The sequence below is a fragment of the Homarus americanus genome, unplaced genomic scaffold (genome assembly GCF_018991925.1).
Source record: "Homarus americanus isolate GMGI-L3 unplaced genomic scaffold, GMGI_Hamer_2.0 scaffold16022, whole genome shotgun sequence".
Classification (NCBI taxonomy): domain Eukaryota; kingdom Metazoa; phylum Arthropoda; class Malacostraca; order Decapoda; family Nephropidae; genus Homarus; species Homarus americanus.
The window spans coordinates 443364-464750 of record NW_024752245.1 but is presented as its reverse complement, the minus strand read 5'-3'; the positions used below and the strand labels follow the sequence as shown (position 1 = coordinate 464750).

The following is a 21387-nucleotide window of genomic DNA, read 5'->3' as shown; positions in this document are numbered from 1 at the left end:
AATTTCAGTGTCGTATTTAATACGGCACTTATATTACATACCACGTATTTATAAGTACTGTGCGGTATACAAAAATAGACTTAATCACCAAATCACACACAAACAAAATATATATATGCTCTCATTCAATTTACTCTTTATATATACTCTGTATACTGTATATTGCTCGGCATGGCCATCTGTAGTGGGTAAATATGGTAAAATAATACTAATACTGTACTACTTTAACAGATAGATATACTAACAATAAAGAGTGGAGTAAACTGTACAGGAATTACCAGACACTAGAAATTGTGCCAATTGTTTTGTGCTCAACATATTTACTGTATACTATACAAGCTTTATCTTGAATGTTATTGATTTTTTCTCTAAAGGACATATTATTCACTTAACCTTTTGTTACTTATATTTATCTATCTAAAAAACTTCAGAAAAGTCATGTTTTCGGAGTACTGTACTGTACTTATTTCTAGTTCCTTTATTTTAAGTAAACTTGGTTATAGTGGACACAATGTGAGCTCTCACAGGGTAAAATCATCCACCAATCAGATCAGTAAAAATGCTCAGTATGGACTGACAAACTGTGGCCAATTAATTATAAATACTGTATTTAAAAATAATTTGCTGCTTATATTCTTGAGTTATCTAAGCACAAGTCCCAAGTTCCCAACTGCACTTGCTCCTAGAATTCCTGAGCACAAATACTATATGTAGTGAGCGTGGGGGGTGTCTCTTGGTGGGCTGTGGGAGATATTTTGTTTTGGTGAGCTCTCTGGGTACTGCACGCTGTACACTGTGGCCTGGACGGGTGGTTGGCCGGGGGTGTGGGTGGCAGAGGGCTGACGACCCATATCCAGCCGCAGTAACAGACATATGAGGATGATCACGACACACAGGCAGCTCTGCACCACGAAGTTTATCTGTGACAAGAAAGTGTATATGCTTTTAACTTCATAACTACTGCTATAGCTTATACTAAAATGTCTGCACTGTTTATGAATTTGTGAAGATGTCAATTCGCAAGTGGCGAAGAGGATGATTACAATAATAATTCCTGTACCGGTATACAAAATCAGTTTAGGTAATACAAGTAATTTATTGCATATCACTTAAAATCATTATGGAAAATGAAGAATAAAATTGCTCTAAAGAAATCTTGAAAACGCTAAAAATATTATTGTAAATTCTACATTCATATATTTTATAATGTACAGTTTATACATAATCTAAAAACTTGTTCTATAGTGAGAAGAAACAACTTACCTGAGGGAATGATTTTACGAAGGTGTTATAGAGGAAGGTGAATATAGTTCGGTCCACAGAGAGCCAGGCAGCTTCCAGGAGGCCAGTGAGCGCCAGAACTTTGCCAGCCTCGGCCACTCCCACCACTGTGGTCAGCATGGTCCGCAGGGCAGGTTCTATGCAGGGTTCTAACATGCCTACCACTGATGCCACCACAACCAGCCACCACATCCCAGGACCCATAATACATGCCAACACTGCTGACCATAACCCCAGGGATACCAACCCTCCCACAGCCACTGAGGTGTCATGTAATCCAAGTCTAGATGCCAGCCACACCCAGGTTACCATGCCTGCCTGGTGTATCACTGAATCCAAGCTGGTCCAGGTAGAAAACTCTGCCGGTCCCCATTTAAGGACACGCCTGGCCCAAAGATACATTTGGTGACCTTGTACCAGAAACACCATAAGTTTAAGGATCAATAACACCACAAGATGAAAGCGACCACGACCAGGTCTGGATTTGAACGCTGTCCTCAGGAGAGCCACCACATGTCGCAGTGGTCCAAAGCGAGCATCTTGAACCTCTTGAGGGCTACTTCTTTGGGTAGTTCTGTCAACACTCTCAGATACCCACAGCAACACATACATGAAACAGATGATCCACAAAACAGCTGATAGAAGAAACACTACAGGGTATCCAGCAGCTCGAAACAACCATCCCCCAATCAAGCGGCCTATGGGACCACCCAGGTACCAGCAGGCGTCCAACACTCCAAGCCTCTTAGTACGATTTTCAGGGGTCGTGATGTCAGCCACATAGCTGTACACCGCCATGTTGAACACCACCCACGAGCCTGTGATATCTATAGCCAGAGTGGCACCATACAACACTTGAACAGGCCAGGTAGGTTTTAGAGACACCAAGAGATAGCCACAAGACACAGCCACGAAGCCAGCCAAGACTGCTAACATTGGAGGTTTACGCCCGTGGTGGTCACTGAGGGAACCCATGAACAACACAACAGCCAGGGGAATCAAACTGTCCATCAGACTCTGGTTATAGTTGAAGGTGTTCTGGAATCTCTGTACAGCAACCTGGAAACATAAACACTTAAGGTTAGAAAGCTAGAGTTTTAAGGCAACCGATTACGTTTCTGGTTCTTTTACTGTAGATAAGTAAGAAAATGCTATAAATGCAGTTTTCCTTTTAATTTTTATTTTATTTTAACTCTTATGCAACGTCAAAAAGGTTAATGCAAGTGAGCATATCTTACCTCTCTACCCATTTTAAACTATAATAAAATACATATCCTATACGGAAATCCGAAATGTGTTTGTACCCGAGTCAGTCTTGAGTGCTAGGAAGTGTTTGTACTTGAGTCAGTCTTGAATGCTAGGAAGTGTTTGTACTTGAGTCAGTCTTGAGTGCTAGGAAATGTTCGACCCGAGTAGTCTTGAGTGTTAGGATATGTTTGTACCCGAGTCTTGAGTGCTAGGAAGTGTTCGTTCGACTCACCTGAACATGGGTGTAGTTGCCACTGTCCATATGAGCACACTCCTCCTCTGTGAAGTTAAGGTTGACCCGACACACGCGATCTATCTCGAGAGTGTCGGCCACTACACCATAGTTGCCCTCAGCTAACATCTTCAAAAACAACATAGGCTCCAAGGTCACGTTCTTGGCTGCCTGCGAACATTAAAAACTCCGGTTAATGCAGAAGGAGGGATGTGTATAAAGAGTGCAGGACAAAATCACTGATAAAATTGTAACCTAACCCCGAGAAAAATTTATATATAAAATGGTTTTTTTTTGTCCTACTGTACGTTCCACTTTAACTGAGGATGGATTTAATCAGAACAAAGGATTTTTACAAGTATGATTTTGAAACATTCACTGTACTGTATTTATTTATGGGGTAGAGAAATCCGAAAAGACAAAGAAGTTGTCATTGGTGTAGAATATTTAGGGATAAGCAAAGCCTACTGACAGAGAAGGGATATAAACTGTAATTAAAGGCAAAAAAAAATAATCATTATCTCCACCGAGTTTAATTACTATACCTGTTTGATCATCCTTGTAACGGGGTTGAATGGCGAGGTGTAGTGGTATGGGGGGTCTACTTGTGGGGGTACTCGCCCCTCCTCCTGTTGACGGGCACCCATCGTCTCCTTTGATTGGGCGTCGTTGTCACCCAATAGCGGTGAGGTCTGCAAGTACCATTAATATTAAACTACCGAAGGTCATTTTTTCCCCCGTCACCAGCATTATGGGACAAAAGTTAATAAAGAACCTACAGGGAAATTAAAATTCAATACGGTATAAATTAATATTCAAAATACATATGCATAGCAGTTGCCATATTGGGGCTCTTTGTACAATTATACCTACAGTACATGTATAGTATATTTATATAATTCACACGTAGGCTAATTAATAAACTATACACTATGTTCTCTCTTTAATAACCTGTATGATGGCACCTTTATCTGAGCTCTGTTGGTGTCTTAGCTTGGCTGGTCTGCAGGAATTGTACTATCAGTTAACATATCTCTTAATCAGGGAACTTATTCAACCCACAAGAAGCTCGTAATTATAGCAATGACAAGATCCTACACCACACAGCCAATGTCTAAATCTATAATCTCGTGCTCAGTGGTTTTCAGTGTTTGAATTTTGTTGTTTTTATCAAAATTCAATCATTTTTCATTTTCTCTTATCCCAAATCAATGACCTTTATTTTTAGAACAAGAATTTGACACTTTATTGGATCCTTTCTAATCAAATTCGATGCTCTTTTTTTATTACCTCAATTTGACGTTGTTCTTCGTCCGAATTCCTTACTCTATAGCCCGAATTCGTTACTCTAAAGTAAAGTTTTCTAAATATGGTACCAACAAGAATTATACCATTACCTTGGCCATATCTTACTCATTATGTGTTCTAATACCTCATCTACTCTTCACTTCACCAATACTCAGCTTTTTTTTAAGTTCCCTACATATGATGCCTCCACTTACACAGTTAACACAACCCGTTCCACAGGTCAGTGACCTGTGCCCACCCGGGCACAGGTCACTGACCCACATCGGGGCCTGGGGAGCGAAAATATAAAAATAATAATAGTAATTCATGGTAAATAAATTTTGAAATAAAAAAAATAAAAATTAAAATAAAATAATAATAACACTAATAATAATAATAATAACTAATAATAATAATAATAACTAATAATAATAATAATAATAATAATAATAATAATAATAATAAAGAACCATAAAGAATACAAAAACTAAAAAAAGTGAGAAATAATACATTTATGTTGTGTTGTCAATGGTAAGAGAAACAATTGAGACCCTGCAATTTTGTGTAAATGAGGCAGAAAGTCAGATCAGCAACCTGGGACTTGGTCACATATGGCAGCAGGGTCTACCATTACATTATGCTTCCAATATCTTCCCAGGCGGTAGTACCTCCCTGTTTGGTAGCTGCTTACTACCTACATACTATATACGTAAGATTTTGTCAGGATAACTACATAAAAACACAATATAAAGAAAAAATCTGATAATTTAAATATTTACATCACAATCCCTTTTCCTATATGTAAAGCCACATAATGTCAACATTGTCCAGGAAATTTTGTCAAATAAACATAAAAGAAATAAAACAAAGTTCAAGTTTTACCTCATTGTAACTATCCATTGTTTTGCGTCTCATCTTGTTCTTCATAACACTATATTAGTATTTGTGAAGGTTAGTGACGCCTTGTTACTTATGAATGCTACCGAGTCTGTGTGTGCGTGTGTGATAAAAATCGATAGATAACATGACACTGAATTTTAGTTCCAGAGACATATTATTAAAATTTTCTTTACAAACATAGTAAGAGTATGGTGACAGCTCTGAGCCCGTGATGTGTAACGTTCCTGGCGTCGATAATTAAACAAATACAACAATTTAAATTTCCCGCGCCACCTTCACTCTTTACTTTCAGCAAACAACATTTTTCGTTGACGTGTCCACTGACGGATGATCCTCGCTCTGTTAACCTATTATTCGGTGTGCAATTAATCATAAACACTTTATTTCAAATATATATATAATTCTTGGTTGATAACAACGAACGGAGCTCCATTATTTTCGAAATCAGAACACACAGAAGAGCAACGCCTGGCAAGCAGGAAATGCAAACTGAACTTTCACGGGTATCAGTGTCCTAGCCCTCCTCCCACCGTAGGCTACTTTTTAAAATTATTCTTAATAACTTCTTTGTCTAACTAACAAACACCTTCAAATTATATGAAATTTAAGACAACATGAAATATCATAAAGATTCAAGTGATTAAAAACCTAACGGGCCAGATGTAAATGACAGTATGGTGACAATATGGGAACAGTCTAATCATTTTTAAAGGCGAATTTGCTTCTTTCTGGCCATAAACACGCTATACACTGAAGTATTAGAACGAAACACAGTGCCTACGATATACAGTCAATCTAGCACAGGTGGGTGAGGCGAATATAACGGGAATAAGAGGGAGGATTTTAGTGCCACTGAGAGAAAGAGAATCTTGCCAGCAACTCACACAACAGCTGGGGAGGAGAGTGATAGCAAGCAATAAGCCAACAGGTTGACGTGTTCTGGTCGCGTGAGGCGTATGTGAGTAAGTGTGCGTGCGTGTAGGCCCGTCGGTAGTCAACTTTTTCTGGGGGTGTGGCTCGAATTTTATGATTTTTTTTTTAGTTTAACAAATTTAGTTACAAAGCTTGGAGTACAGTTTGTCTATTCTGAGTAATTCAGTCAGGTCTTGACACTGAGGGTGGTATCACTTCTCACTGCCACGCAGGACAGAGGTTCATACACAAAGGAATAGATCATATTCATTAACAGTATATATATGTCAGAGTCATGTGGGTTGATGGCCAAACAAAACTAATTCCTCAAAGGCTAGAAATATGTAAAGTAGACTTAGAAAAGATTGTTGTAATTCCTTGTCAAAAATATCTTATATCACCATGTGTCCTGTAAAGCAAATTATGTAGTCGCTGATAACTTGTCCCAGAGATATTTAGTAAAGATAGTAAATCAACTATCTGATCTAGATTATGGCAATCATATTGAACATGGAGAATGGCCAGGCCTGACAGACCGTTCTCTCTCACACTACATAACATGAATAAATTATTGTAAGGTTATCACAGCCAGCAAACACACACATGGTCGTGCCAAAGTGCGGGAAGATGATTTATGGTCCCAGTAGTAAGCGGTCCGACTAATTACCCAAATGTAGCCAAATATAGCCGGAATGAAGTCAAATAATGGTCCTAGATGAATAAATCGGACTGCCAATCACTTCTCGACTAGTATTTGGTGTCACAAAGTCACAAAAAATTGGAAAACTTACTTTAATCTTAGTTAATAGATCGCGTGCATGTACCGAGGGAGCGAGGAATTACCCAAATGTAGCCGCAATGAAGTCAAATGATGGTCGTACAAGCGTAATTCGGGCTGTGAATCACTTCTCGATTATTATTTGGTGTCATAAAGTAAAAAAAAATTTGGTAAACTTAATTTAATCTGAGTTGTGTTGTGTTAGGTTAGGTTAGGTTAGGTACATGCACTCGATCTATTAACTCAGATTAAATTAAGTTTACCAATTTTTTGTGACTTTGTGACACCAAATACTAGTCGAGAAGTGATTGGCAGTCCGATTTATTCATCTAGGACCATTATTTGACTTCATTCCAGCCACATTTGGGTAATTGGTCGGACCCCCCAGTAAGTCACTCACTGGCACTATTACACCAGGACACCACGGGACAGCTACAATGAACAGTATAATGGTATGAGTGAGTGATAAGTTGTCTATTAATTGAACAAACTCTGATTATATTTTTCCAGTTTACGATTTTTATTGAGATAATGAGTTAATTAGTATTGATAGGGAGAGTATTTTATTTATGGGGGTCCGATCAAGACCCCCTCACCCCCCCCCCCCTTGGTTATGTGTCTACTGTATATAACGAAAAAAAATATTGTTGATTTCATGTATTATATGAGTATCGATAGATTAGGTCTTTTAAGTATGTTCACAAAGTCAGCTGTTACAACTATCAAAGAAAAAAAATAAACGAAATTATTGTTTTTCCCCTGGTTATACTGTGGGGTATGAGATTGTTTGGTTCACACTCAGGATGGGATGGAGAAAGGAAACTCACAATGTGCTCTCTGTATACATGTTGTATTGGATGTACAATGCAGCTTGGTGCTGGGAAGGCAGCATGGTTACAAGCGTGATGTAGAGAGAGCTGGTTGGTGAGGATGCTCAGAGGAGGACCAGCTTGTGGGTCGCCTTGCTCGCCGGCGGGAGCGAGGACCGCCAGGCAGGCGGAGGAGGAGGTGTTGTTGGTAGCTGGTTGGTGTAGGTAGAAAGAAAGTGGTCACCACGAGGTCAGGTCTTAAATAGCGGAGGTAGGCGTGGCTTAGTAGTTGACCTCCGTCATGTAAGGCGGCGCTGGTTGACCTAGACCACGAGGCATACTCTGGGGAATTCGCGGGATCGGCTACCAAGCGACAAACAGCGTTTGTAGGGGAGAAATCCACTACAATACAACAACAATGCCCAAGGAGTGTTTAATTAGCTTGGGTGGTTTCGTGCAACCTTAACTAGTTCATATGCACAGTCATCCACAAAAATCCTGTTGGTAACAGTCGCCTCTGCTGTTCCACGAAACCCAAAGATTCAGACTCGTGAACCCGAAGCAGTAGATGCATTTATTCTATCCATAAATGCTTCGGAATCACGAGTCTGAATCTCTCGGTTCATTTGAAGAGGCGAAAAAACTTTTGCGAGGGTGACTGCGCTATGTATCCTGGTTGCTACTATGTACAATCATAAGACATAGGGACGTACACAATTGGTTCACCCGAACTTAATCACTAAAATAAAATACAAAGTGTGGACCTTAACCAACACCAGTTTGGAGGGACATAACATAAAACCAGACAAGCTGATGACTGGTTAATTGACCAATAAATTTATTAACATTAACGCAGGTTCAGTACTTGCCAACAGTGCGTAACAGAGCCACAACCGACTACCCTGCCAAGTAACTAACAACTCGGCCGATCAGTGACAAAGAGGATACAAAAAATTATAATAGAAAGTTGTTTCTTTTAATATACTTAAAATCATCACAACAATAAGTAAAGCAAAAATAAAAAAACTCAACAAACAACTTCTAATGATAACAGTTTCGTAAACATTTACCAAATATATACCGAGTTACAGCGATGGGAACATACGACAATGTGAATTTGGGTGAGTCTACGGCCTAAATGTAGGTGACGATTCAGAGAAAACGTAATTCTCGCTAGGAATAACTTGGCTAAACTGACACGCTAGCTGAAACGTGTCCCCCCTGATTTCCTTAGCACTCCCATCCAGATAGGGTGGCCATTTCCAAAAAGGAGGACATTTTTTAAATTTTTACGACTTAATTTTAACCTAAATTAAACGTGTTTAATGATGAGTTGAAATATAAAAAGAAAAAACATACAAAATATTCTTAGAAGTGTTGATTTGTCAAATATCACTATAATGTAATGAAGGCTATTTTGTGGTTTTTCTAAAATTTAATTTTGTTTAAACGCACTGTATATGTTACATACATGATACATGCATTCACACAGTATAAATAAAGAACTGAAAGAAATAAATATTAAATTTACTCCTGCTGGAACAACATACTAACCAAATTAACTTACTTCACAAACTAAAGGAAGTAGCCTGCTTACCAATGTGGCCTTCAGTTCCCACTGTTTTAGTATACGTAAGGTAATTTAAATAATTCTTTTTAGACAGGCCCAAAAGAGAAGGACAAATTAACGTCCTGCTTGAGGTGGCGCAGGACGGAGGACAGAGTGTTCAAAAGCAGGACGTCTGGCCAGCCTACATCCAGTCTATAATTAGGTTGAAGCTACATAACCCGAGATATAATCAAATCTAATATCGGATGGTTATGTTAGTTTGGGTTCGGTTAGGTTAGATTAGTCTTGGTTAGATTAGGAAAGGTTAGGTTATAATGTTAGATTAGATTAAATCAGGTTAAACTAGCACTGTTTAGGTTAAATTTCGTCGTTAGTTTAGATTAGCTATGATTGGATTAGGTTTAGACAGGATCGGTTAGATTTGGGAAAGATAAGTTAGTTAAATTGGGTTGAGATTAAGTTAAAATCGGTTAAGTTACAATAGGTTAGTTTAAGATGCATTAGGTTAGGTTAAGATTGATTGGGTTAAGGTGCTATAAGATAGGTTTAAATAGGTGTAGGTTTAGTACAGGAACATATAGGTTTGACCCGTTATTATCCGTGATGTAAAAGGTCAAAAAATGGTTCTGTTCGGGACACGTTTTAAACAGATTGGAATGAACCTGATATTGACCCTCGGCACCTTCTTGCAAGCAGGTTACGTTATCTGTTTTCAGAGTCGTGGTGAAACTGAAGTCCACATTCGTCCTACTTCAGTCACAGGCGTCTGGGAGATAATTCTGGGAACTGAAATGTTTGTGTTGGGTAAGTGTGGTGTAGGTGGTGGTGGTGTGGTGTAGGTGGTGGTGTAGGTTTTGTGGTGGTGTGGTGTAGGTGGTGGTGGTGTAGTGTAGGTGACGGTGGTGGTGTAGTGTAGGTGATGGTGGTGGTGTAGTGTAGGTGATGGTGGTGGTGTGGTTGTGGTGTGGGGTGGTGGTGGTGTGGTGCAGGTGGTGGTGGTGTGGTGTAGGTTGTGGTGTGGTGTGGGTTGTGGTGGTGTGGTGTGGGTTGTGGTGGTGTGGAGTGGGTGGTGGTGGTGTGGTGTGGGTGGTGGTGGTGTGGTGTGGGTGGTGGTGGTGGTGTGGGTGGTGGTGGTGTGGTGTGGGTTGTGGTGGTGTGGTGTGGGTTGTGGTGGTGTGGTGTGGGTGGTGGTGGTGGTGTGGTGTTGGTGGTGTGGTGTGGGTGGTGGTGGTGTGGTGTGGGTGGTGGTGGTGGTGTGGGTGGTGGTGGGTGGTGTGGGTTTGTGGTGGTGTGGTGTGGGTTTGTGGTGTGGTGTGGGTGGTGGTGGTGTGGTGTGGGTTGTGGTGGTGTGGTGTGGGTTGTGGTGGTGTGGTGTGGGTGGTGTGGTGTGGGTTTGTGGTGGTGGTGGTGGCGTGGGTCGTGGTGGTGTAGGTCATGGTGGTGTGTCCTAGTGGTGTGGGTCGTGGTGGTGTAGGTCATGGTGGTGTAAGTCCTAGTGGTGTGGGTCGTGGTGGTGTAGGTCGTGGTGGTGTAAGTCCTAGTGGTGTAGGTCGTGGTGGTGTAGGTCATGGTGGTGTAAGTCCTAGTGGTGTAGGTCGTGGTGGTGTAGGTCATGGTGGTGTAGGTCATGGTGGTGTAAGTCCTAGTGGTGTAGGTCGTGGTGGTGTAGGTCGTGGTGGTGTAAGTCTAGTGGTGTGGGTCGTGGTGGTGTAGGTCATGGTGGTGTAAGTCCTAGTGGTGTGGGTCGTGGTGGTGTAGGTCGTGGTGGTGTAAGTCCTAGTGGTGTAGGTCGTGGTGGTGTAAGTCATGGTGGTGTAAGTCCTAGTGGTGTAGGTCGTGGTGGTGTAAGTCATGGTGGTGTAAGTCCTAGTGGTGTAGGTCGTGGTGGTGTGGGTCATGGTGGTGTAAGTCCTAGTGGTGTAGGTCATGGTGGTGTAAGTCATGGTGGTGTAAGTCCTAGTGGTGTAGGTCGTGGTGGTGTAGAGTCATGGTGGTGTAAGTCCTAGTGGTGTAGGTCGTGGTGGTGTGTAAGTCATGGTGGTGTAAGTCCTAGTGGTGTAGGTCATGGTGGTGTAAGTCATGGTGGTGTAAGTCCTAGTGGTGTAGGTCGTGGTGGTGTGAGTCATGGTGGTGTGGGTCGTGGTGGTGTAGGTCATGGTGGTGTAAGTCATGGTAGTATAAGTCCTAGTGGTGTAGGTCGTGGTGGTGTAGGTCATGGTGGTGTAAGTCATGGTGGTGTAAGTCATGGTGAGTATAAGTCCTAGTGGTGTAGGTCGTGGTGGTGTGGGTCATGGTGGTATAAGTCCTAGTGGTGTAGGTCATGGTGGTGGAATTCTGGTGGTGTAAGTCCTAGTGGTGTAGGTCGGTGGTGTAGGTCATGGTGGTGTGAAGTCCTAGTGGTGTAGGTCGTGGTGGTGTAAGTCCTAGTGGTGTAGGTCATGGTGGTGTAAGTCCTAGTGGTGTAGGTCATGGTGGTGTAGGTCATGGTGGTGTAAGTCCTAGTGGTGTAGGTCATGGTGGTGTAGGTCATGGTGGTGTAAGTCCTAGTGGTGTAGGTCGTGGTGGTGTAGGTCATGGTGGTGTAAGTCCTAGTGGTGTAGGTCATGGTGGTGTAGGTCATGATGGTGTAAGTCCTAGTGGTGTAGGTCGTGGTGGTGTAAGTCTAGTGGTGTAGGTCATGGTGGTGTAAGTCCTAGTGATGTAGGTCATTGGTGTAGGTGTGGTGGTTGTAAGTCCTAGTGGTGTAGGTCATGGTGGTGTAGGTCATGGTGGTTAGAAGTCCTGTGGTGTAGGTCGTGGTGGTGTGAGTCATGGTGGTGTAAGTCCTAGTGGTGTAGGTCATGGTGGTGTAGGTTCATGGTGGTGTAAGTCTAGTGGTGTAGGTCGTGGTGGTGTAGGTCATGGTGGTGTAAGTCCTAGTGGTGTAGGTCATGGTGGTGTAAGTCATGGTGGTGTAAGTCCTAGTGGTGTGGGTCATGGTGGTGTAGGTCATGGTGGTGTAAGTCCTAGTGGTGTAGGTCGTGGTGGTGTAGGTCATGGTGGTGTAAGTCCTAGTGGTGTGTAGGTCATGGTGGTGTAGGTCATGGTGGTGTAAGTCCTAGTGGTGTAGGTCGTGGTGGTGTAGGTCATGGTGGTGTAAGTCCTAGTGGTGTAGGCTGGGTCATGGTGGTGTAAGTCTCAGTGGTGGTGGTCGGGTGGTGTAGGTCATGGTGTAAGTCCTAGTGGTGTAGGTCGTGGTGGTGTAGGTCATGTGGTGTGTCCTGTTGTGTAGGTCATGGTGGTGTAGGTCATGGTGGTGTAAGTCCTAGTGGTGTAGGTCGTGGTGGTGTAGGTCATGGTGGTAAGTCCCAGTGGTGTAGGTCGGTGGTGGAACCAGTGGTGTAGGTCATGGTGGTGTAAGTCCTAGTGGTGTAGGCTGCGGTGGTGGGGGTCATGGTGGTGTAAGTCCTAGTGGTGTAGGTCGGTGGTGTAGGTCATGGTGGTGTAAGTCCCAGTGGTGTAGGTCGTGGTGGTATAAGTCCTGGTGGGTAGGTCGTGGTGTGTAGGTCGTGGTGGCAGGTCTGGTGTAAGTCCTAGTGGTAGGTCGTGGTGGTAAGTCCTAGTGGTGTAGGTCATGGTGGTGTAAGTCCCAGTGGTGTAGGTCGGTGGTGTGGGTCATGGTGGTGTAAGTCCTAGTGGTAATGCAGTGGTGTGTCATGGTGGTGTAAGTCCCAGTGGTGTAGGTCATGGTGTAGGTCGTGGTGGTGTAAGTCCCAGTGTAGGTCGTGGTGGTGAAGTCATGGTGGTGTAAGTCCCTAGTGGTGTAGGTCATGGGTGTAGGTCATGGTGGTGTAAGTCCAGTGGTGGTGTAGGGTCGGTGGTGTAAGTCATGGTGGTGTAAGTCCTGGTGGGTGTAGGTCGTGGTGTAGGTCGTGGTGGTGTAAGTCCCAGTGGTGTAGGTCGTGGTGGTGTAGGTCGGTGGTGTAAGTCCTAGTGGTGTAGGTCGGTGGTGTAGGTCATGGTGGTGAAGTCCCAGGTGTAGGTCGGGTGTAGTGGGTGGTGTAAGTCCCAGTGGTGTAGGTCGTGGTGGTGTAGGGGTCGTGGTGGTCATGGTGGTGTAAGTCAGTGGTGGTGTAAGTCGGGTGGTGTAAGTCTGTGTGGGTGGTGTGGGTGGTGGTCGGGTGGTAAGTCAGTGGTGTAAGTCCCAGTGGTGTAGGTGGTGTAGGTCATGGTGGTGTAAGTCCTAGTGGTGTAGGTCGGTGGTGTAGGTCATGGTGGTGTGTCCAGAGGTGTAGGTCGGTGGTGGTGGTCGTGGTGGTGTAAGTCATGGTGGTGTAAGTCCCTGTGGTGTAGGTCATGGTGGTGTAGGTCATGGTGGTGTAGGTCATGGTGGTGTAAGTCCCAGTGGTGTGAGGTCGTGGTGGTGTAGGTCATGGTGGTGTAGGTCGGTAGTATAAGTCCCAGTGGTGTAGGTCGTGGTGGTGTAGGTCATGGTGGTGTAAGTCCTTGTGGTGTAGGTCATGGTGGTAGGTCGTGGTAGTAAGTCCTAGTGGTGTAGGTCATGGTGGTGTAGGTCATGGTGGTGTAAGTCCCAGTGGTGTAGGTCGTGGTGGTGTAGGCTGGTAGCATAAGTCCTAGTGGTGTAGGTCATGGTGGTGTAGGTCATGGGTGGTGTGAAGTCCTAGTGGTGTGAGGTCGTGGTGTAGGTCATGGTATAAGTCCTAGTGGTGTAGGTCAGTGGTGGTGTAGGTCATGGTGGTGTAGGTCGTGGTGGTGTGGTCATGGTAGTATAGGTCGTGGTGGTGTAGGTCATGGTAGGATAAGTCCTAGTGGTGTAGGTCGTGGTGGTGTAGGTCAATGGTGGTGTAGGTCATGGTGGTGTAGTTCATGATGGTGTAGGTCGTGGTGGTGTAGTTCATGGTGGTGTAGGTCGTGGTTAGTGTGGGTGTCATGTAGTAAGTCCTAGTGTAGGTCATGGTGGTGTTAGGTCATGGTGGTGTAGGTCGTGGTGGTGTGTCGTGGTGGTGTAGGTCGGTAGTATAAAGTCCTGGTGGTGTAGTTCATGGTGGTGTAGGTCGTTGTAGTATAGGTCGGTGGTGTGTAGGTCATGGTGGTGTAAGTGCTGGTGGTGTAGGTCGTGTGGTGGTGTCGTGGTAGTATAAGTCCTAGTGGTGTAGGCTGTGGTGGTGGTATGGTAGTATACCTAGTGGTGTAGGTCGTGGTGGTAGGTCATGGTAGTATAAGTCCTAGTGGTGTAGGTCATGGTGGTGTAGGTCGTGGTAGTATAGGTCGTGGTGGTGTAGGTCGTGGTAGTGTAGGTCGTGGTAGTATAAGTCTGGTGGTGTAGTGGTGGTGTGTGGTGGTGGTCTTGGTGGTGTAGGTCATGGTGGTGTGGGTCATGGTGGTGTGCGTGGTGTAGGTCATGGTGGTGTAGGTCATGGTGGTGTAGGTCAATGGTGGTGTAGGTCATGGTGGTGAGGTCATGGTGGTGTAGGTCATGGTGGTGTAGGTCATGGTGGTGTAGGTCATGGTGTAGGTCATGGTGGTAGGTCAATGGTGGTAGGTCATGGTGGTGTAGGTCATGGTGGTAGTCAATGGTGGTGTAGGTCAATGGGTGTAGGTCATGGTGGTGTAGGTGGTGGTGGTGTAGGTGGGTGTGGTGGTGTAGTCGTGGTGGTGTAGGTCAATGGTTAGTCGTGGTGTAGGTCGTGGTGGTGTAGGTCGTGGTGGTGTAGGTCGTGGTAGTCATGGTGGTGTAAGTCCTGTGGTGTAGGTCATGGTGGTGTAGGTCGTGGTGGTGTAGGTCATGGTGGTGTAAGTCCTAGTGGTGTAGGTCATGGTGGTGTAGGTCATGGTGGTATAAGTCCTGGTTGGTGTGGTGTGGTCATGGTGGTATAAGTCCTATGGTGTGGTCATGGTGGTGTGGTCTGGTAGTATAGTCGTGGTGGTGTGGGTCGTGGTAGTGTAGGTCGTGGTAGTATAAGTCCTGGTGGTGTAGGTGTGGTGTGGGTCGTGGTGGTGTAGGTCTTGGTGGTGTGGGTCATGGTGGGTCAATGGTGGTGTAGGTCAGTGGTGGTGTAGGTCAATGGTGGTGTGGGTCAATGGTGGTGTAGGTCAATGGTGGTGTAGGTCATGGTGGTGTAGGTCAATGGTGGTGTGGTCAATGGTGGTGTGGGTCAATGGTGGTGTAGGTCAATGGTGGTGTGGGTCAATGGTGGTGTGGGTCAATGGTGGTGTAGGTCAATGGTGGTGTAGGTCAATGGTGGTGTAGGTCAATGGTGGTGTGGGTCAATGGTGGTGTAGGTCATGGTGGTGTGGGTCATGGTGGTGTAGGTGTTGGTGGTGTGGGTCATGGTGGTGTAGTCGTGGTGGTGTAGTCAATGGTGGTGTAAGTCTAGTGGTGTAGGTCGTGGTGGTGTAGGTCGTGGTGGTGTAGGTCGTGGTGGTGTAAGTCATGGTGGTGTAAGTCCTTGTGGTGTGGGTCTGGTGGTGTAGGTCATGGTGGTGTAGGTCATGGTGGTGTAAGTCCTGGTGGTGTGAGTCATGGTGGTGTGGGTCATGGTGGTGTAGGTCATGGTAGTATAATCCTAGTGGTGTAGGTCGTGGTGGTGTGGGTCATGGTGTAAGTCCTTGTGGTGTAGGTCATGGGTGGTGTAGGTCATGGTAGTATAAGTCCTAGTGGTGTAGGTCATGGTGGTGTAGGTCATGGTGGTGTAAGTCCTGTTGTAGGTCGTGGTGGTGTGGGTCATGGTAGCATAAGTCTAGTGGTGTGGGTCGTGGTGGTGTAGGTCGTGGTGGTGTAAGTCCTAGTGGTGTGGAGTCGTGGTGGTGTAGGTCATGGTAGTATAAGTCCTAGTGGTGTAGGTCATGGTGGTGTAGGTCATGTGGTGGTGTGGGTCGTGGTGGTGTAGGTCATGGTAGTATAGGTCGTGGTGGTGTAGGTCATGGTGGGATAAGTCCTAGTGGTGTGGTCTCGTGGTGGTGTAGGTCAATGGTGGTGTAGGTCATGGTGGTGTAGTTCATGATGGTGTGGGTCATGGTGGTTGTAGTTCATGGTGGTGTGGGTCGTGGTTAGTGTAGGTCATGGTAGTATAAGTCCTAGTGGTGTGGGTCATGGTGGTGTAGGTCATGGTGGTGTAGGTCGTGGTGGTGTGGTCTCGTGGTGGTGTAGGTCGTGGTAGTATAAGTCCTGGTGGTTCATGGTGGTGTAGGTCGTTTGGTATAGGTCGTGGTGGTGTGGGTCATGGTGGTGAAGTGCTAGTGGTGTAGGTCGTGGTGGTGTAGGTCGTGGTAGTATAATCCTAGTGGTGTAGGTCATTGGTGTAGGTCATGGTAGTAGTCCTAGTGGTGTGGGTCGTGGTGGTGTGGTCATGGTAGTATAAGTCCTAGTGGTGTAGGTCATGGTGGTGTAGGTCGTGGTAGTATAGGTCGTGGTGGTGTAGGTCGTGGTAGTGTAGGTCGTGGTAGTATAAGTCCTGGTGGTGTAGGTCGTGGTTGTGTGGTCGTGGTGGTGTAGGTCTTGGTGGTGTAGGTCATGGTGGTGTGGGTCAATGGTGGTGTAGGTCAGTGGTGGTGTAGGTCAATGGTGGTGTAGGTCAATGGTGGTGTAGGTCGTGGTAGTATAGGTCATGGTGGTGTAGGTCGTGGTGGTGTAGGTCGTGGTAGTGTAGGTCGTGGTAGTATAAGTCCTGGTGGTGTGGGTCGTGGTGGTGTAGGTCGTGGTGGTGTAGGTCTTGGTGGTGTAGGTCATGGTGGTGTGTGGTCAATGGTGGTGTGGGTCAGTGGTGGTGTAGGTCATGTGGTGTAGGTCAATGGTGGTGTAGGTCAATGGTGGTGTGGGTCATGGTGGTGTGGGTCAATGGTGGTGTGGGTCAATGGTGGTGTAGGTCAATGGTGGTGTGGGTCAATGGTGGTGTAGGTCAATGGTGGTGTGGGTCAATGGTGGTGTAGGTCAATGGTGGTGTGGGTCAATGGTGGTGTGGGTCAATGGTGGTGTAGGGTCTGTGGTGGTGTAGGTCAATGGTGGTGTGAGTCTCATGGTGGTGTGGGTCAATGGTGGTGTAGGTCATGGTGGTGTAGGTCAATGGTGGTGTGGGTCAATGGTGGTGTGGGGTCAATGGTGTAGGTCATGGTGGTGTAGGTGTTGGTGGTGTAGGTCATGGTGGTGTAGTCGTGGTGGTGTAGGTCAATGGTGTAGGTCAATGGTGGTGTAGGTCAATGGTGGTGTAGGTCATGGTGGTGTAGGTCGTGGTGGTGTAGGTCGTGGTGGTGTGGGTTTATGGCGGTGTAGGTCGTGGGGTTGTTAGATCGTGGTGGGGGTGTAGGTCGTGGGGGTGTAGGTTTATGGCGGTGTAGGTCGTGGGGGTGTAGGTCGTGGTAGGGGTGTAGGTCGTGGTAGGGGTGTAGGTCGTGGTAGGTGTAGGTCGTGGTTGGGGTGTAGGTAGTGTCAATCAAGGTGTGGTGACAAGGGCTACATAAACTAAGAGAACTGAATCTAATACAATACTCACATTAGCCATGGATGTATCCTGTACTTCAAAGGTGTGTTGACCCATTGTGACCTTTCACACGCCTGTACTAAGCTAATTAACAGGTAAACTAGGACTGGGAGGGTGAATGAGTTCTTGCTTCCTCTGGTGCAGCGTTATCAGCGTTAGAAGCTAGGAGCCGACGAGCACTGTACTGAAGGTGCTATTGACCGTCCGTTGCTTATATAAGAAAAGACCGAGCCTTACGCGTACCAAACGTGTGCATGGCCTCCGCGAACCAGACCTGTGTGTGTGTGTGTTCGGTCTTCATGGCACATGGTGTAATCTTGTAAAATAAGTCACTTTAAACGTTTTCAAGTTGTCGTTAAGTGGTCGATCGATCGTGTAGGAACACCCAAGAAGAATTACAGGTAAAGGCACGGTTCCAGATACGTCTATCTATCTATCTATCTATATTCATGTATGTAAGTATATATGTACAGTATATGTGTATATGGGAACTCTTCTAATTTCCCTTAAGTTTAACGTTTATTATTATTATTATTATTATTATTATTATTATTATTATTATTATTATTATTATTATTATTATTATTATTATTATTATTATACATATTTTTATTATTTTTATTATTATTTGTTTATTAATTATTATATGATTTTTACAAAAGAAAAATATACTGGGACATCATCTACGTAAGTCTCCCATGCAACCATTAACAACATTTTTTAATGTTAACCTTGGCCTGCGGCCTTCAGCGAGAGCCATACTAAAGACAGTGAACACGTGGGGGTTATAGTGAACACGCCCGCCACTCTTCTGCCTTGTCATGCGTCTTCGGAACTCATTCGATTTCTCTCCACAATGTTCATACACTGTTCAAAATATGTTGGATTTTTACTATAATGTCCACCTAAATATCTATGAAATGAGTTGGGTTAGGTTAGGTTAGGTTATCGTCCTGGTCCAGCTTTCGAGTTGCTTATATTACAATTGCACCACTACCACATTGTCACATCACTACCACATTGCACCACTCACCACACATTGCCACACCACTACCACTTTGCCACATCACTACCACACCACTACCACATTGCCACATCACTACCACATTGCCACATCACTACCACATTGTCACACCGCGCCACACCACTGCCACACCACACCACTACCACATTCACACCACTACCACATTGTCACACCACTGCCACACCACTACACATTGCCACACCACTGCCACATTGCCACCACTGCCACATTGCCACACCACTATCACACCACACTACCACCACCACCACCACCACCACACTACCACCACCACTGAAGATTCAAAATGCACGAATTCCGTTCAAGTTAGACTCTTAACTCAATCCACCGCCCCTTACTGAATAATTGAGTGAACATTTTCAACTTGCACCTCACTTGGACCACACTTACACCACTCCCACACCACACTTGGACCACACTTACACCACTCCCACACCACACTTACACCACACTTGGACCACACTTACACCACTCCCACACCACACTTACACCACACTTACACCACTCCCACACCACACTTACACCACTCCCACACCACACTTACACCACTCCCACACCACACTTACACCACTCCCACACCACTCCCACACCACACTTACACCACTCCCACACCACACTTACACCACTCCCACACCGTGTTATAGGGTTTTGCAGTGAAAATATAGAATGTGGAAAGAGTTGTGTGAATATTGTGGTGTTGACCTTCGAGATAGTGAGGAAAAAAAAGATCGTAGGTCATGTATATGGTGTCGTATTTTCCTCCCTAAACTATCGTACAAAGACTATCGGGTGTCGTATTTTCCTCCCTAAACTATCGTACATAGACGGTCGGGCCTTGTCTGCACTGATGAAAGAGACTGTTACATGAGGCAGGAATCGCTAGGGATAGTGAGATAGTCTCATATTTTTATCCCGCGATCAATCAGTCTCTTTTTATCAGCGGCAGCCGAGGCGTAAAGAAAACACAGTATTAGTAGACGGCATCTCACTCATTCCTCTAATTATTCGGTTTTATTTTACGGATATCGGTGAGGAAGATTTATTGATCGTTTACTTTTGATTTAATTCGGTTGTCTTGAGGAGGAGTATTTTATTAGTGTTTAAAAGTTAATCTCAAGTGTGTGTGTGATATTTACCCCCTTGAAAATGTTTTGCCGCTGAAAATAGTTTATTTATTTATTTATTGTTTTTGGTAATCTTTAAATTTATTACAGAACTATATTGTACAGTATACGTGTAATGTTTTTTTTTTCTGCCATTGTATCTCTTGTGTTAAAATTGTTTGGTAGTTTGGTTGGGTTAGGTTTGGTTTAGTTTGGTTGGGTTAGGTTTGGTTTAGTTTGGTTGGGTTAGGTTTGGTTTAGTTTGGTTGGGTTTGGTTTGGTTTAGTTTGGTTGGGTTAGGTTTGGTTTAGTTTGGTTGGGTTAGGTTTGGTTTAGTTTGGTTGGGTTAGGTTTGGTTTAGTTTGGTTGGGTTAGGTTTGGTTTAGTTTGGTTGGGTTAGGTTTGGTTGGGTTAGATTAGGCTTGGTTAGATTAGGTTAGGTTTGGTTACATTTTGTTAGGTTAGGGTGGGACCTTTTAAGACCTGGTCCATATCAGATCTACAGTGGTAACACGCGTATCTCTCACCAATATGTCAAGGGTTCGAGCCTCGCCCAGGACACACGTGAGAAGGGTGTTATCCAGTGTTACCCTCACTACCAAATACCACAGGTTTCCCGGTCTTCCAGTTTCCTCCTTTACTAACACTCACTGTACCCCACCCGAACCGCTAGTATGCTGGTAAGTGGCGAAAATTTTTAAATAAAACACGATACAAATTACTATAGTTCTCCCTCCACTACTGCCAGGTTTTCTTTAACACACACACACACACACACACACACACACACACACACACAAACAAAGCATCTGAAACTCGAAAAATTGCTAAACAGACCACCAAACCATCACTATGAACCTTAATTAACAGGAATATTAATAGCGTTACCGTGATAAGAGTTCTTAGTCGTATTATGTAGAATGAAGATTGATTTCAGTCTTATATTTACTGTAGCATCAATACCTTACAGAGAGAGAGAGAGAGAGAGAGAGAGAGAGAGAGACCCACCCCACCCTCTCACTTCTGGCCGCGTCTCTCTCTCTATATTCCTATCTCCTTCTTGGTCTTTCCTGTCTACTTACTTCCAACTTGTACACATCTTTGTTTATCTTTCGCTTCTCATTCTTTCAGTAAATTCCTCTCTTTGAGGTTGATAGTTGAAGCTGTGGTCACTAAGCTTTAAACCAACCCTTAATATAATCGGTGCTTCTACATGTACTGTACTCTGGGTTTGTGACGCTACTACGAGATGCATATTGTAGTGTGTGTGTGTGTGTGTGTGTGTGTCCCTTTACACATTTGTGATTTAACTGTTGGAACGAGTCTTAAAACTAATAATAATAACAATGATGATAATAAAAGTGGCAGTAGTTGGGGGGGTAGTGGTCGTGGTGGTAGTTGAGAGGTTAGTGGTGATGGTGGGGTGTAGTGGTGGTATATATGGTAGTGGTAGTGACGATTAAAAGTAGCATTACACTTGATAAACAGTACACAAGGAGGTGGTGCCCTTATCAGATGGATGGTGGGACGACGAGTGTACCTACCTGAGAGGTGAGGCCACGAAGTCACACGTCCCACAGAGGGCAACAAGCTACTGATGGAGTAAACACCTCCGGGAACTGTGTTGAGAGGCGCGTCACCACTCCAGCAGTCAACCTCACACAACTTCTGTACACAGCGTGTTAATACTGTACTGGCAGGAGTGAGGGTGGGGAGGGGCGCCTGGATGAGGAGATGAGGGGGGAGAG

At 44.8% G+C, this 21387-nt stretch overlaps 1 protein-coding gene across 5 annotated transcripts; it reads right to left on the bottom strand.

The window, feature by feature from the left end:
• On the bottom strand, positions 1-21336 carry LOC121855005 (solute carrier family 46 member 3-like). 5 transcript variants are annotated; one of them, XM_042349833.1, is made up of 5 exons: positions 21184-21336; positions 3307-3453; positions 2762-2932; positions 1264-2340; positions 1-920 (listed from the first exon to the last, which is right to left on the bottom strand). In XM_042349833.1, exons 2-5 carry the CDS (start codon positions 3406-3408, stop codon positions 705-707), a joined length of 1566 nt encoding a protein of 521 aa, XP_042205767.1. In that variant the 5' UTR covers positions 3409-3453; positions 21184-21336; the 3' UTR covers positions 1-704. The 5 variants fall into 5 exon arrangements, with proteins under 5 accessions (XP_042205767.1, XP_042205766.1, XP_042205768.1 ...); XM_042349832.1 differs by lacking the exon at positions 21184-21336 and adding an exon at positions 17507-17689; XM_042349834.1 differs by lacking the exon at positions 21184-21336 and adding an exon at positions 6652-6684.
• Between the last annotated feature and the right edge of the window lie 51 nt (positions 21337-21387).